Source organism: Leptonotus elevatus, chromosome 9 (assembly GCF_054856555.1).
Source record: "Leptonotus elevatus isolate MCC_2025b chromosome 9, RoL_Lele_1.0, whole genome shotgun sequence".
Taxonomy (NCBI): domain Eukaryota; kingdom Metazoa; phylum Chordata; class Actinopteri; order Syngnathiformes; family Syngnathidae; genus Leptonotus; species Leptonotus elevatus.
This window is the reverse complement of record NC_141247.1, coordinates 5,745,461-5,763,378: the sequence shown is the minus strand read 5'-3', so window position 1 is coordinate 5,763,378 and position 17,918 is coordinate 5,745,461. Positions and strand designations below refer to the sequence as shown.

Below are 17,918 nucleotides of genomic sequence, written 5' to 3'. Positions count from 1 at the left end.
TTTCATACTCTTGTTAACATAAAAGTGGAAAAAAAATGTAACTAATAGAATATGGCTGCATTTTTTTGTCATATAATAATTTCATAATAATTCATAAAATTGAGTTAAAATTAAAAATATGTACTGTACTGTAAAAAAAAAGATTTGTGTTGAGGTCATTTTTCTGTCATTAGATGGTATAATTGCATTTGTAAGAGGTTGGTGACAGCTCAGTGCATTTTTATTTTCATATTAAGAGCTATCTAATCTTTAACATGAAGTAACTTGTGAAATTCTGCATATTTAAAAAATTGTAAAATACAACTTGACCCCAGTCTCCACAAATATATGCATGATTATTAAATTTATTACTGCAAAATTTTGACGTGGACGTGTGCTGCGTTGCAACTGGAATTTAACTTAATTTAACACAAAATTAACGCACTAATTTTGACGCACATAGTTATAATGACAAATCTGTATAATGTGGTAATTAATTCCCCCAAATTTTTTTTACTGTACCAAAGAAGAACCCAATAAAAGCTTTCAAAAAGTGATATGGTAAAGATCAACTCAAGGCCCTGTTCTTTACGACAGGTGCCAGTGGTTGCGCGTGTGTGTACATTTGCAACGGGAGTGATGGCCTCTCGAGGAAGTGGCGAGTCATAAGAGCCAGCTGATGTGCATCACCCTCATCCGGAGCGCTATTCATGCCCTGCGCACAAGGGCTCATTCACCCAATGCTTTTCATGCTCATGCACCCTGAGAGCCCGCGGGCACTTTCCCACTGTGAACTGTCACTCACTCACCACATCCGACAACAGACGTCAGAATGGCCATCCAGATGCAAACACACACGCTCATCTACTTGGGCATACTAAACAGGAACCCAAGAACAGGTTGCTTTTCTCCTCTGACTCATGACACAAACGCATGCAGAAAGGCTCTTTGAGACAGGAAGCGATGTCAATTTTGCTTTCTGTGCCACACTTAGCAAAGTCAAGCCTATAGTCACGGAGTGAAGCGTGACACCGTAAAGAAAATGTGTTATGTGATGCCAGTGCACAAAGGATTAAAGCAGGAAAGATGGCTTGTTGTTCCGTGCTCATGGATAAATCAATAAAATAAATAGCTTCCTTGAAATATAGCTGTCACTATCGAATATTTTTAGAATCAATAAATCTATTGATCATTCAATTTATTGATCGACTAATCGGATACATTTTTATTTTGCATTAAAAAGACTATTTTCCCCTGATTACTGTTTATTAACCGGTAAATGGTGTTTATTTTGTGCTTTGTTCCCGTACACTCTAAAAACAGTTGGGTCAAAAGTAATCCAATTATGGATAAAAAATGGACTGATCCACTTCATGGGTCAATTTGACCTAACTTTCTGGGTTGTTTTGTACAAAATTACCCAATTTTTTGACCCAAGTAAAGGAACTGACTAATATTTATGAGTTGTTTTACACAAAAAGACCCATTTCTTGACTCAAAGTAGAGGATCGTTTTTGACCCAACTGTTTTTAGAGTGTATAGTGATTAAAAAAAAAAAAAAAGGGGGGGGGGGTAATGTTGCTGTATTTTACCGGCATTGTCATTGTTTTCCAAAGTAAAAACAGATGTTTGCAAATGTCTTATTTTGATCAGTCTTCTTTCATGAAGGACTACAGAAATCAGTGAACAATTACTGCTGATATGCTGTAATCAGAGGATTTGGACAGTTTAAAAAAAAATGGATCCAAACGATTACTCAATTATTAAAATAGTTGCCGATCAATTTAATAATCGTTTACTTGTCAATTAATCTATTAATTTTGACAGCTCTACTTGAAACGCTCCAAAATTTGGTCTTTGGGATTTAATTACACGCATATAGGAATTTAACCAACTGTTTCCACAAGGGTATGGTTCAAATTTTGAGAGGCATGAAAAAAAGTGTACAAAACAGTAGGATACACATCTACAGCCATCCGGTGGGATATCAACCACAGCAGTATGGTGCAATGATAGGGTGGAGCAAGACACTGCAGCCACTTGAATCTCACTTCTGTGTGACAAGAGAAACAAAATAGCCATCTATTTTATTTAGCGCATATCCTTAGCACTTATCAGGATAACAGGGAGCTGCAGCCTATCAAGGAAGGCACCCTGGATTGGCCGCTTGTCCATCATAAAGCGCATACAGACACACAATCACATTCACATCGTCACTGAGTGTAACTGAACCGCACAAAAGTCAGGCATATGTACCACTACGCCATCAGTGACCTGAGGAAATTAAATCCGCTAGACCCAAAAAAGCACCATTCTGATAGATGTATTAAATTTCGCCCTGCACTTGAAAGACAAGGCAGATCAGGGTTTAGCAGTCCGGACCACTCACATGGCGAGCTGAAGTGAACAATGCGTCCTTGTCCAAAATTTGACTTAAGTGTTATACAGACATTTACTGTGTTTGATCTGTGAGCATATTTGTGGGTAGTCCTCTGCTCCATGACCTTCATGTTCAAATCTCATTCCACTCTGAGATTGAAATCATATAATGAGGGTCTCTTTTGTGTGTTGTTTTTTTGCTTTCTTCTTTGTAATAAATCCTCCAAACATAATTTTTGGGCACTGTTTTCACTTTTTTTTTGTTGAATTCCTCAGTGACACTGTATTGCAATGTTATGATGTCACGCAGCTTACACAGTTGAAGATTCAATGTAAACAATTTATTATTGTCAAGATAATATTGCTCGTTAGGCAACCAATACATGGAAATTAGTGCAGGATTGTGGTTTCCAAACTGTAATATTCTGATCTAAATGAACCTGCTTGATGCACAAAAAATATGCGTAATAGTTCTCATACTGCAATTACAGTGTGGGACATAATTTGATACTCTGTCAAAAAGCCTCAGAGACCAACCAATCTTGTCAGAACACAAAGGCCGGTTAAGTGCAGGGTAACAAAGAAGAAACAATTTAGCGTGACATTTCCTTTGTATCTGTGAGGCATGCACTTGTTCTCTGACTGGCATTATGACACATATTATCAGCCACTGGAGAATAGCATCCCCACTGCTCTGATTGGCCTGCTATTATCTCGATAAAAATGGCACCGGAATAATTCTGCATCATTTCCCACCAAAGTTAAAATCTCTCAGAATGTTTGATTTCCTCTCTTTGAAATCAGGTGAGAAAAAGTTGATTCTTGCATTTGGATTATATCATGCAGGTACATTTTTAAACAACAATCTTATTTTTTATCCACTTTAGCTTTGACTCTTTGTTTCTACTTCAGTTTGAGGCTCATAAAAATGTAATCATTGAGACATAAAAATGTACAGCATGCAAAAATCCGGTTCCTCTGCAGAGGTTGGCCTCCCTGGAGCGCAAAAAGCGCGCCGCGTTCACGCAGCAAGAGGTTGAGAAAATAAGTCCCCCATGCACGCAACAGTTACGAGCCGCTCACTGACACTCACACGGCCTTTAAAAGCCAATTGTTTAGGACACAAAGCACAAACAACGACGCATGAATACTCACAGGCATATGTCATGGAAAAACTATTTCCCATCTTGACCATATCGACCTGCGGCACCAGTTTGGGGATGTCCTGGTGGTGCGAAAGGGCGAAGCGAAACACTTCATATTCATGGGACTCGGTGGGGAACAATCCTCCTGTTGAGCATCAAACACAAATCGTTGTCATGTGAAATTGTAAAAAAAGAGCCACACCGGGAGAGCGCGATGAAGCAATCATTTTAGGAGGAGACAAAGGGATTGTTGGACGGGTGCGCGCGCGCCATTCTTACCTATATTGATGTTACTTGGGAAACTTGCGCTTGAAGCCAAGCACATCCCCAGTAAACTGGTGTAGAGGATGCTGAAGCTTCGCTGCATATTTCCTTTTGCATTGGCGAAGGGAAAAGAGTCGAAATCCGAACATACATACGTCTCCTTCGCGTATTCAACTTCAAAATACCTCCCGTGCTTCAGCTCTCCTCCCGTTGCTCGTTAGCGCAACATCATCTTCACCGACATGGATTCAAAGAGAGACGACGAGGAGGAGGATGACGATGATGATGATGAAGGTGCTGGTGGTGGTGATGGCAATGGCGAGAGGAGGTACCTTCCTCTCGACTGCTCTCCCTCGATCTGCTGATGCTCTCTTGTGCTTGGATGCTGTTGTAGTGATGGGGAATGTCTTCGGCGTTTTGGCGCGCTGCAAAAAAAAAAAGGAAAAAAAGTGTACGCCCAGGAAGGGAAAAAAACAGCAAAAATGTTTAGTGTTATCATAAGGAGCTCACATTCATCATGCAAACCTCAAAATCACAATTATTTCACAGTTCCCCTCGGAAGGGAGCTTAAATGCCTGAATTCAAAATCTCAAACTCAGACTCAGAATTGGAACGCTATCGACAAATGGCAGTCTTTAAAAGGGAACTTGTGCTGTTAAGAGTTTAAACTAGTATAAAATATTTCCATGTGTCCTAATAGAGCAAGGAATTAAAAGGAAGTTTAAAATATTACATTACTGACCTTTGTTAACCTTTACATTAGAACAATCTAAATGTCACAAAAAATAGCCTATATGCTTAAATGACTGACAAAGATGACATACTGCAGGAAGACTAATAATGTTCTCGGAATGGCAACAGGTGGATACACAGTTTAATTGTGGGAGAGCATTTAATTATTCTGTTTATCACTGTATACGTTGCTGGCATAGATGTATATGAACAAACAGTACATTCATTTCCTGCACTCATGGCTGATTAATGCAGCACAGAGTTTGTTGAAGGGTTAAAAACCTTTAAACTACTTGTTTGCCAGGGTTTGAAAAGAGTTGCATGATTAAAGTGCAATTAAAGACACTAATAACAAAAAAAAACAATAACAAGAATTGTCAAACTAAATATTGCTATGATTTGGGTTAAATAAATCAAAAGCCTGCTGAATGAAAATGTTCAGATTTCTGGAAACATTTGAATTACAAATGTGGTTTAGACTTTGGGTGGGGGTTATTCCCTGAAGGAATTGATTTAACTTTGCAAGATTCCACACTTTAAACTGGTCCTTTTTAAGTACAATATATGAAAATTCTGACTTTTGCTCTGCACGCTCACTTCCTCTTTGCAGCGAGCAGGACTGCTGTGCTGCTGATAAGGGAGGGGTTATGAGTTAAAGCATGTATTTACAGACAGCTACAGCCAATTACCTCCCAAAGAAAAGGTACATGCCCCCACGCTTTTGTACACATGGGAAAAATGAGACAAAACCCAATGGGATTGACTGCAAACTGCACTGCGGTGTCATGTTTTGGTTTTAAATTCTGACTTAAACAAAATGAGAGCTATAGAGCTCTGGCTGCATTGTTGGAGAAAAATACAATGATTTCTTGATTTAGAATGTTACTTGCATAACAGAAATGAAGGTGTGAAAACACTTGTAGGAGAAAAATATTAAAATTGTGTACTTACTTCAATATCTCGTGTTTCCAGATGAGGAAAAACTAAAACTCTGGCCACTTGGATTATTATGCAGTAGCAAAGCGGCAAGTACGGTACATATATTTTTTTATTTAATGAACAGTGACGGGATGGTTACTAAAAAAGAGAGTTTAGCTTTGTTATTTGAGAGCAAGAAGCTTGCCTAATGCATATGTAAACATCCTGGTTTCATAGTGTTTATTTCTGAGTGCAACCACAAGCCTGATTAATGCAAATAGCCCTTAAAATAGCAGTAGTAATGATGGCAAATTATTCTGGAGGTTGAATACTGGCAATTGCTTGTCATTCTACGTTAAGAATGTCTCAAGTCGACTGAAAGGAACGCACCAAACAATATCTTCGTCATAGATCATAAGGTGAGTGTCTGTCTGAGGTTTTTAATAGAAGTCTGTGTGAAGCAAATAATGAGGCCAATCCGTCAAAATCCTTCCTGTGGTTTCACTCTCGTGGGGGGGGAAGAGCAACTCACAAGCATGTTATTCCTTTTAATTGAGCCACTACACCCATGCTGTCACATTGTGTGCATCACAGGACAAAGCTGTGGATCAGACAGGCTAAGAGAGAAAAAAAGAAACAAATCGGAAGAAACGGGTGGAGGTGATGATGGAAACAATGACACAAAATAGACTAAAGCCTCGGCACACACTACTCATGTATTTACTACAGTTTAAGCTGCTCAGGGTCACGGGTACACAGCAAATCCGTCAGTGTAACATTTCCAGTGTTAGATCAAATATGCAGTAAGCAGTGTTATTTTAACACTATTAGGATAAAACATTACACTGTCAGAGTAAATTTCCTTGAGTGTTGGGCTAGATGTTGGGTGTAACCTGAATAGCACTACCTTGAGTGTTAAATTGACCACACCCTCATTTCCGGTAAAGGAGAATCTTTCCAATTTTCCAGCGCGCTGTCAACATTTCAATAGCGTAGTGGTCGTCTCCCGACCCTGAGAGCGTGGGTTCCATCCCAGGCCCGTGTAACTATGTGAAAGTATCTTTGAGCAAGATACTGAACTCCCGGTTGCCCCTGATGCCGTTTTATCAGTAGTCAAAATGTAAAGCACTTTGAGGGCCTTGTAAGGAGGAAAAACACTATATAAAAGAAGTACTATTTACCAGAGTAAAGTGGAGTTACATTTTTAAGACTGACACTAGTGTAATATACTCAAAAGTGTTTATCACTATACAGTGTTGGAGTAACACTGGTTAATAGTGAAAAAAGCAACAGTTTGAGAAGTGTAACATTTACACTCATTGGTGTGGACACTTATCCAGTGTTAGATTTAACATGATCAGTGTTACTCTAACAATTTTGCTGTGTAGGGTTACAATGGGGTAGAAAATTCTCAGCAAATCTCTCGAATGACAGATAATATGATTTCATAAATTAAATATGGATACATTATTATCATTTATATATTTGATATTGGCCTCCGGCTTCTTCAGGCAATGATGGGTACGAGCATGTAAGGTGGGCGTGTTGTGACGAGAATACTTCAAAGACCTTCTCAAGTCCACTGACTTGCCTTACAGTCAAGAAAAAGAGTACTGGAACTGTGAGGTAAACAACGGTGAATACACCACAATAAGAAATGTTAACATCTCAATAAGTCGTCTCGTGCCCTTGAGCATCAATTCCAAGTTGTTCACAAGTCGACTCACAGTCTGCTGAGGCATGGCATCCCCCTCTTCTTGAAGGGAAGCCCTCAGGTCATTGAGGTTCTGGAGTGCAAGTTTCCAGCCTCTACACGGCTACTCAGCTGATCCTACAAGTTTTCAATAGGATTCAGGCCCGGACAAAGTGCAGGCTATTCCATTTGAGGCACACCAGTTTCCAACAGCCGCTCCCAGATGCTGCCACATCGATGAGCTGGAGCATTGTTGTTTGTGAATTTTGCCGTTAAGCTCCTGGACATGTGCATTCAAAAGCTTAGAGAAGGTCACATTAAGTTCACCTGTAAAGGTTTGAATTAATTTTAGGTTCATCCTGAAATTTCACATTTCATATTTTTTGACGAATCTGAGTCTCGCAACTCTCCAGATTCAATACTGATGGAACGTCTATCAATTCGTCACCGACGACGCCTTTTTGCTGACAAATGAGTGGAGACAGATGAGGTGCTTTAAGCGCCTGTAAGAAATCTACCACCCGCAAGAGTCTCACTTCCGATCAGGAGTCGGTCAAGGTCATGGGCGGCAAGCAGGTGTGACCATACTTTTGTCTCTCAGCACGGTGTCTTTCCTTTGGGGTTCACCCCGGCGCATGAGAGGGTAGTCCCATCCACCTTCAGGTGGGGTATGGGTCCTCACTGTTGTTTGTGCCTATGCACCAACGAGCAGTTCAGAGTACCCACCTTTTTGGGATCCTTGTAGGTGGTGCTGGAGAGTGCTCCAGCTGGGCACTCCATCGTTCCGCTGGGGTCTTCAATGCTCATGTGGGCAACGACAGAGCACACGTAGCATGGCAGTGGTAAAATCTATCTTCTGGGCAAGGTCAAAGCCTGTAAGAAAATTTAACGCACATGCTGTGACAGGGAAGCAAACATATTCTGTCTGAAAACCCCGAGAGAGGAGCATTAGTGGTGGCACCTTGACCATGTACGGCGGAAACCATTAGAACAGTGATATCTCGGAGTAGGCAGTAAATCCAGTAAAGCGCTTCATTAACTTTTCAAGGTCACAGAGAAGCACACAAACTCACCAGGAGGGCTTATAGCATCAGCCCAGGACTGACAGCTGTAAGGCGAACTGGGAAGACAGCTCACATTTTCAGAAACCATATTCTGATGGTTTAACGCTTTTATTCTTAGGTCAGAAAAATCACAGCAGGTGGTCATGCTGGTTTTGACCTTGTGGAGAAAAGGTTTGTAGGAGATTACTTTCCTGCGGAAGGAAAAACAAGAGTCGGAAGACTCACTGTCATAATTGAAGTTGACTGTCGAAGGTTTGCTGGCTATTTATTCTACAGGACCTTTAAGCAGCTCAGGATCCGAGGACTGCATGTGATGTTCGGGGTATTCAACTCAAATTCTCCAGGGAATAAAGTAAATGTCACTGATGATTTTCTGAGGTTACACGTAAGGTGCGTGTTAAAGTTACAGTACACTGAAAATTGTTGTCGTGTCAGAACAGTGATATTCCGTAGAAAAAATTACAACCAGTCCCAGTCAAATCAAAGACTCTGGTTTTTAATCTTGCCTCTGGCTTTTCTGTTTAGAGTTTGCATGTTCTCTCAGTACTTGTGTGAGTCTTCTCCATCTCGTCCGGCTTTCTTCACCATGTCATACTACACCTCACCTCATCACAGGATGAGCAAAATAAAATGATACGTCACAAATTAAAATGACTTGATAATCCAGACCTTATTGCCTCATTCATCCACTCACAACAACAGAAATTTGAGGATGATGACGGCGATGTTGATGATAACCAACCAACTCTTCATGAACAATCTTGCTGGAATTTCTGTAAGGGATAGGTATCAAACTAGCAACCTTCTTATCGGCTTGTTAGCCACTCAGCTGCTTGAGCCAACCACTAAAATACACCTGTGTTTGCTTTCCGCTTATATGGTAATTTATTCCCTCACGTGTATACGCTGTCAGACCTAATCTCCTGTTTGTACTCACAGATTATGACATGTGAATTGCTTTTTGGATTTAGTGTATCTGTGTTTACCTCTGCAGTACCACATTTGTATTATTGTGTTGTACCTGTATTTCTTTTTTAACCTATGAATGATGAAAAAAATATCGCAATTCTTATTGTTAGAAGAAGTTCAAGTGTTTTTGTGACAGAATGTTTGTGTCTTACTCTTTGGCCTAAGGAAAATGTCCTGTAATTGGCTGGTGACCAGTCGAGGATACGACCGCCTCTCACCAAAAATCAGCTCACCTGACACAGTATTGAGGATAAATTGTATAGAAAAGAAAGGAAAACGCTACAGGTTTGATACATTTTCTGAAATCGAAACCAGTGATGCTATAGAAGGCCAATTATGCTGTTATCTATTTAAAATTCTTTACTCGGGCTTTGTGGGGTATCAGCCGGGTGCAATTATTCAACACTTTTGGCTTGTTGCGTTCTCTGCAGACTCGTACACTCGTTGCCTGACTGACAGACACTGTTGACGTACACCAGCTTTGGACAAATGCCCTACATTAGCACAAAATCAATAAGAACTCGACTGGCCCGGGCTCGGTGGATGTCTGATTTCTGCTCAGCACCTTAATTGGCATGAGTTATTGACATGTGGCTTACAGTAATTAGGCATTCCTATAATTTATTCCGATTGTTTTTCCAGAGAGGAAGGCTGTCTTTTAGAAGTTTAGGAAGATTGGATAACTGTGAAGAGTCATGAGGTAATTAGAAAGTTTGTGTTTTAAACAAAAGCAAGGAACTATTCATCTTTTACAATGTGCCACTTGATTGAATATATTTTTCATCATTCACAATTTCCATATGGCATACAAGCACAAGGTTCTCATTTCTGAAGGTGTATAATTTCAGAACTTTCTTTTCCCATTTCTAAATCAATAACACAAAAACGGCAATTGGTGTCATGTCATTTTACCTTTACAAATAAGTCGTGTCACGTCATATATTTGACATCTTTTAATGAACCAAACACGATTCTATTTGGATAATTAAAAAAGAAAAATGTTATATGCTCTGGATTTTCTTTAACGTTTGCAATGAAACTAAATTAACAAATGTACTGTGCACAGTGATGAGCAAAGCACAAAATGAATTCCAAATGACATCACCAGGTCATTATTTTAATACAGCTCCTGCTTTGACTTAAACAATTTTAAACAAGGCACATTATATGTACAGTATACTGTTCAGTGAGCAACCACCTTCAACTCTGAGGTCTTTATGTTCCTACTACAATGTATCACTGCAATCAATATGGTAGTGAAACTAGTAGAAATCTATTGCATGGAATTGATAGAGGGTAATAAACGTACAGATGGTTTTAATCATAGGCTTTCTCCTTGGGAGACTTTAGGCATGCTCCCTTAAAGGATACAACTACTTTTAAGGCTTTTCAAATTATGCAACGCAATTATCCAAATTATGCAAATCGTTCACAAATGGTCACCCTCGATGTTTGGCCCTTTCAGCATTATAGGCCCACAGTGACTGTCCTTATACAGAGAGTACAGTCAGTCGCCTAATGCCAGTTATCAAGCAGACATACAGCATGTATCACCAAAAAGCAGGAAACATTAAGTGCTGAGGGAAAAAAACATGTTTTGTTCCTCACTGCCCTTTTAGCGCAATTCAGGTGTTCGTTTTCATATGCTTCCTGCATAATTGCCTTGCCCCTCCACTAGCCGCAGGGGAAGCAGAGCTCTTACAATGTTACCGTGGTAATACTGATTGATAGAGTCGATACTTGTGCAGTTCCAGACCATTGAGCATCGCCGCACACAGACATGTCAAATTTCAGGGAACAAATTATAACGGCCTGCATCGCGATTAATCCCCAACGGGAAAATGGAAATATTGTGAATACCTGTGAAACCGCAGAGGACATCAGGCAATACAATATAACCAGGCAGAGGCTTTTGCATCAATTGTTTCACAGTACCGACACACAGAGGGAATGACAAAGGGGGAATTTGTGCTACCATGTCACATTGTGTCAGAGAAGTGAATTTTAAATTAGGCCAAAAATCATTTGCACTATTTAATAGTGACTTTTTGTCATCCCAGTGAGGACAATGTTTTACAATAGTCTGTATTACTCTTTTGGGTACTTTTGTATCACCTCAATTTACAACTGTCAAGCATGACTTTTATCATTAAAAATACAATAAAAACACAGTAATCATCCCTATTAACATGTTAAAGACCACATAAAATAAAATGAATTTGGCATGAAATTATTAACCGCTTAATGCACTCGTTTTTAATATTAAAATCCCGTTATGGATTGTTTACGACTTTAGAGGCTCCATTGTCATGTCATGTAAGGCATTGACACATTTGTCATTATTTTAAAGAGCAATTAAACAGTTTATAGGAACCTTGAAGTTTTGAATAAGTACCAAATAAATTAGAACTGCAAATGCTAATTACAATTCCAAATCCAATGTGAATACTTAATTCTGGTTAATACATCATATGAATCCCCAGACACCACGCAAATAATTCTCCTAGCAGCTTTGAGCGATATAATAATGTCATCACAGCAATGAGATTGGATGCTTTGTTAGTGCTTAGAGGCGACGCCATCATATCGGAATCAGTGCATACAGTAATTGCCAGCAATAAGTAATAGCTGACCCATCCTGAACAACATGTAGCCAAGCCAAGACATTTAGTGCTTTAATCGGGTTTTAAGTGATTAAGAATCTAAGTATCTGTTTATTTAGTTCTGACCCAATTATGACATGATGTTTTCATAATAGAGATTTATATTTATGTTACTGCTCAAAAGATTTTTCTTTTATGATAGTGGAAGTTGATTATTACGTTTTACTGCCTCATTATAAAGTAGTTTAGTGCAACATCTGTCTGGAAATTCTGCCTCAAATAAGCATCTACGTCCTAATCAATCATATACATAGTTCCGTGTGGCAAATGGGGCCACTGCAAATGAGCTCAGATATGCTTACAGGGGTAGTCAAAGCAAAATCAATGATAAACAGGACCTCAACCTGCCAATTGTTCATTTTGCTCCCTGGTGATCTGTGGCGGATGTTTTCACACATTGCTGACAAACAGTGAGTGAAGCCATGTGCCCAATTATGGCATGAAATATTTAGAATTACAATAAGAACTCCGGAATCTGACTTGAAAAGCGTTTCTTCTTACATACACAGAAGGTTAAAGTTCATGGCTGGCTCATGTGTCGCTGTATACATCGCTGGTATTAGCGTTGGCAGCTCCAAGAAAGCCATCACAAATCAAATATTTGCCCTGGGAAATCATGGTTGTGGATCAATTTAGATGTGAGAGCGTATGTGTTAATGTCACTGTCACCACAAACCATTCCTGCTGCAGCTGCAAGGAGTGCTATGAGCTCATTTAATCAAGAGCTTTAATAAGCTCAGTCGTTGCCTGACTGACTCCATACTTGCAGGGAAAGTCACTGAAAATGAGGACAGAGAGAAGATAAAGTCAGGGGGGAGTCATGAAAGACAAAAAGACAGAGGCGGCAAAAGTACTGACATCTGTACTTACACTAATCGAGGACATGATACATTGATCAACATCACACCCCGTATAAAGCCCTTATTTAGGCCTGATTTGCACTGATTGGGGTTCTGTTTACAGTTGCACCTCCTCTCAGTCAGCTGGGATAGGTAACCATGTAGCAGTTAACCATTAAGCAGTAGAGAAATAACGGCTAGACAGCAAAGGGACTGAGCGACAGCAAAGGAACTGTTGAGCTGCCCAGCTGCACAAGCATGAGTAATGCAGGTCAACAAGGCACCAGTTTGTGGGTCAGCAAACCAGAGCACAAACATTTATAACAAGAACATACAGTACACAAACACACAGTGTTTGCCAACAGACTAGGATGTCCGTGAAGTCTGATTTGTTTATTTTTTGCAGAGCGGTTTGATTAGGGTAACCAGGCTTTCAAAATTAAAAACCGTGCCTTTTACCTCGCACTGGTCCTGCACTAAAACATTGGAAATATACAGCAACCAGCAAGGAGTGACCGCAGTGGATAGTAGGACTATTTCCCATGATTCTTAGGCTAGGTTCACACTGCCGGTCTTAGTGCGCTATTTAAATCAGATTTTTTTGTATGTGTGTAATCTTTCACATTACATCGCTACCTCAGTTTGTTTGCTGTGTGAACCAAAGTGTTCCCAAAGTAACCTGCCGCATGTGCAGAAGAAGCTACAACGTCATTCACAACGTTGTGTTTAGAGAAGTAAATACATATGGGCCCATATGTCAGGGCCACGGACTTTTAGAAGTTCGTCGTCGGGGCTCATCTTTTTATCGTCTCATATCTACAGAGGGGCGATGCAGGAGAGGCAGAAATAATATTTTGGGAAAATGACACGAGCCTTTCAGTCTCCTCATTTCATGGAGACGTCTACTAAAGATGACGTCACGTCATTGCCGTGTGTAATAAAAGAACCGTCGATGTGGCTAAATTACTTACATCACCGCCAATGTCAACTTTATGCTTCATGTTTCAAGCAGGATTAAATTAGAGTCAGTTTCCCGAGTAGGGTTACTTTTTACTTTTGATGATGTAAAGGTTGGATATGGCCGTGAGGTTGCATTGCAAAAATTCAGATACCAACTAATCTAGGAACATATATAAATGTGACCCAAATCTGATTTGAAAAAGTCGGAATTGAGCCAGAATTGACATAAAAAAAAATCAGGTACAGGTCGCATTTGGGCTGTGAGAGACCCCACACGTGATGAGAAAAAAAAATCAACAGTTTCAATAGTAACAGTTTTGAACGTACAGTGTGTGGTGTGCAGCCACACGGCACATCATACACAAACCGATTTCATTCGTGAATGTTTCCTGGTTAGACGGGAAATCTCGCAAAACCTCCCGTGCTGTATGTTCAAACTGAGGATAACTTAGAGCACAGAACCTGCACTATGGCCGGTGTAAAATCTCTGGAAAAAAAACCTGCAATGTTCCATAAACACCTTCGGCCTAACCTTGGCCATGCTACAACCCCTCATCAAGTTCTACAACTGTTGCTGCGGAGATTTTATGTCACATAAAGAAGAAGAAAAAGAAGCCGTCTTGGCTCGGGTTGTTTTCTCTGAACATGAAGTGTAGCCTAGATAGATAGATAGATATATAGATATATATATATATATATAGATAGATAGATAGATAGATAGATAGATAGATAGATAGATAGATAGATAGATAGATAGATAGATAGGATAGATAGATGGACAGATAGTCTTTTCTTTTTATTCGCTTATTTGATTTGCAAGGAATCTTGGTCTATGTAGTAACGACTTGTATGCGCAGCTTCGTCCTACCCGCTAAAGGAGCCTTGCTTGAATACGTTGATTTCTCCGCGACATTTTCTCATTATTTTGTGTCTCTACGGTGAAAATGCCACAGTTTGTGCCTATTATACAATATAAAGGCCGTGCTTCTGACGTGTAACCCACTGGAAATACTCAAGTTGGTGTATACAAACATGACGATCGCAGCAAAGAACCACACCTCTGGAGCGAGCAGGAAACCCATTTCTTTATTTAGCATGGTGAGTGACATGAATATAATGTCTTTTATTGAACGTAGTAAGTTAAAAGCGGAAATTACGTTATTCACGTAATTACGTTATCCGCGCATCGCGGTCCAAACGGGATATTCCAATCGAGCACAAATGACCATGTAAACGAGAGTGACTCTGTCCGCCACGCATGTAAACATGTTACTTCGTTTCAGAAACCGTAATTCTGACCGTAACCCGAATATTGACTGCATGTAAACGTAGTCACCGAGTCCGTAATATTGATGGGCTGCAGCAGCACTTATTTGAAATAACCCAGAAAGTAAATGTTTCTCAAGTCCTATAAAATCTCAAGAGAATTGTCTACATGTTTTTGTGAAGGTCACTGCACATTTAGCCTGCCTCAAAATCAATTTCCTTTCAAGTTAAAACGTCCCTTGTGCTTTATTGACCCATATCTCTCAAATGGCCAACACTATTCTATGGTCACCCAAACTGTGTTTGTGACAATAAGGGAAGGTGACAAAAAGCAATTAAAAGAGTACATCGTATATGTGTGCCGTAGAAGCAGGCTCGCCGGGCACATTCGATATACAGTAGTGTCGACTTGCCTGAGTATTCACCTTGTGATTTTTGTGTATGTATATTTATGTGCATGTGTACTGGAGTGCTGAATTTGTGATTTACTTTGGGTAGCCAAATCTGCTCCTCAGCAGATTAACTCTCATCCAAGACCCCCCCCCCCTTTTTTTTTGTCAAACACAACACTCACTATCTCCAGCGTCTGTCTGTGCGCTCATTCCTCCACTGCCTCACACGATTATCCCCACCTCCGAAGTTCCTCTCTTCCAGCTCACTGTCAATCAGGCATATAGGCAGGTGCCTCTACTGTATATCCCTGTGAGAGTGCAATTCATCTTTAGGCCTGATTACCTCTGTAGATTCATCTTCCATCTCAAGAAAGATGTTGCAGCAGAGATTCTAAAGCAAAGACAGAGCAGTTGTGTGTTGTCGTAAAAAAAAAAAGAAAATAAAGAAAATCATATCTTTGTCCCTTAAGGGTTAGAATGGCTTGTCACTGAGGTTGTAAGCCTCTTGTCCTGACTGCTCAGTACAACCGTCGATATTAATAATTAAATCTGACACTGTATATCACGGTTTTGCTGTAAAAAGACCAATGACTGTCCTGCTAGCCATTTTATTACATTTCTGAGTCATTAACACAAAGATACACTCATTTTTTAAATACTTATTGTGTATCGCAAACAACGGTTTATTTGGGCACTTACTTTACCTGAAGCTGAGCATCGAGATGTAATCAGGTGCTCACAAGGCAATTAAAAAAATCATTTACAGCTACATGGACATAAAATTACAAGAAGACAAAGGAAATAATCCCATAAAACATAAAATAATATGTACTATTAACATGTAAATTAAAAGCCAGAAGTGCAGATGCAATACTTTCAGTTGTCATATGCACAGCTACTGTAAATGTTTTCAGCCTGGATTTCAACCAACGTTATAATAAACGAAAAAACTCAAACAAAAATTTGAAAGAAAAAAAATGCTTGCGAGTGCTTTTTCAAAAACAAAAAGTAACTGAAACGACATTTTACATTTATAAAGCTAACTGAACCTATAGCTAAAATATCCTTCATTTTTGCCTTTGTCAATTTCATACATGAGCTTTTGTTTTTATTTTTTTAACTCTTTGGCCGTACAGAAGAAGGAAGGTCGAATTTGGGAATTGTAATTTAATATACTTTACTACATAATACTTACTGTCTGTAGAAAAAAAACTAATGCAAAAACTAAAAAATAATAATAAATAAATATAAAAATTGAACTTAAATGAAGATTTTTTTGGAAAAACAACAACAACAAACTAACAGACCTGCTCTAAAACTTGATTCAAACTTAATGAATTTAAAAATGAATGACAAAAAACTAACTATACTGAAAAATCCCAACTATAATAACCATTTTTGAACATTGTCAGCTATTGAGGAATATCTCATGTCTTCTACAAACTGGTCCACATTTTGATTCCTCATCGTGTTTAGTCCAAACTCTGGGCACCAGCAGAAAACCGCTTTCTGAAATGCCCGAGAAGGTTCATATCGACATTCATAATGTATGAACTAGGAACGTATACACAAACGTTTAAAGTCTATTCTTTGAGCGACAGGAAGCCAGTGCAGAGACTTGAGCCTTGGGCTAATATGATCGTATTTCCTGGTTTTAGTCAGACTCCAAGCAGCAGCAGTATTCTTGATGTAATTCAGCTGTCCTATAGCTTGTTTACAGAGCCCTGTGAGAAGGCTGCTAGAGTTGTCTAACCTACTTGCTGGAGAATAATGCATAGATTAGTATCTCTAAGTCATGTTTAGACATTTTTCCTTTGATTTGGGCAATATTTTTTAGATGGTGAAAAATTGCTGATGTTATCGATGTAACGTGACTGTCAAATTTCAGGTCTGAGTCCAATAATACCCCCAGGTTCCCAACTTGATTATTAACATTCAGAGAAAGAGTCTGAACGTGATTGCACTTTGTTGTGTTTTTGTAATCTGAGCTAAATCTACTTAGAAAATGCAAAGCAACTAATTGCATCAAATTATCAAGTAGTTACTAGAAAAAAATATCCTTGTTAAGACAACGCAAGTTTTTAATTGAGTAAAATCAAAAATTGCAAGTAAATTCTACTTGAGTTTATAGTTTCACTGGTCAATCTTGTTGTCTTGTTTACTTATTAGAGTTTTTAAATATGCTTTTATGAGTAGGTGCTACATTTTAAAATTATCTATACTACTTATTTTCAAGTCGGATCTACTAAATGGGATTTCATATGTGGGACACAGACAACTATTTTAGTTTTGTCAGAGTTTAAATGGAGATTTTTTTTTTTTTGCATCCAATCACTGACAGAGTGAATCTACAGGTTGTTGTTCACTAGCCGTCACGAACACGTGGATCTGAGTGCATAGTTGCGTTAGGACACTTTATAATTGCATATTAGCCGGCCTAATGGAAGCATGCACAGATTGAACAACAGGGTCACAGGATTGACCCTTGGGGAACCCCACCGTTCATTTGGTCGGAGACAAACTCACCAATTTCAATATGCATGTCCTATCAGCAAGATAGAACCTGATCCAGTTTAGAGCAGGACCAGAAGATTCAAAGTTTCCCAACCAGTGTTCTCTTCTGTAATTTTATCAGATGGTCAACTTTGTCAAAAG

At 39.2% G+C, this 17,918-nt stretch overlaps 1 protein-coding gene and 1 long non-coding RNA gene across 5 annotated transcripts in view; both read right to left on the bottom strand.

The window, feature by feature from the left end:
• gria1a (glutamate receptor, ionotropic, AMPA 1a) overlaps positions 1-4,136 on the bottom strand; it is an 89,360-nt gene extending 85,224 nt beyond the window's left edge. For 2 of the 4 annotated variants that reach the window (XM_086085700.1, XM_086085702.1), the window contains exons 1-2: positions 3,783-4,136; positions 3,514-3,648 (exon numbers count right to left, since the gene is read on the bottom strand). In XM_086085700.1, the coding sequence (XP_085941826.1) occupies positions 3,514-3,648; positions 3,783-3,870 (223 nt within the window). In that variant the 5' untranslated portion in view covers positions 3,871-4,136. The remainder of the gene's footprint in view (positions 1-3,513; positions 3,649-3,782) is intronic. The other 2 variants (XM_086085699.1, XM_086085701.1) reach the window with 1 other exon arrangement.
• On the bottom strand, positions 4,016-7,983 carry LOC147168201 (uncharacterized). Its single transcript, XR_015096024.1, has 2 exons — positions 7,837-7,983; positions 4,016-4,192 (listed from the first exon to the last, which is right to left on the bottom strand). It is a non-coding gene; the product is annotated as an uncharacterized LOC147168201 (long non-coding RNA).
• Positions 7,984-17,918: the final 9,935 nt, after the last annotated feature.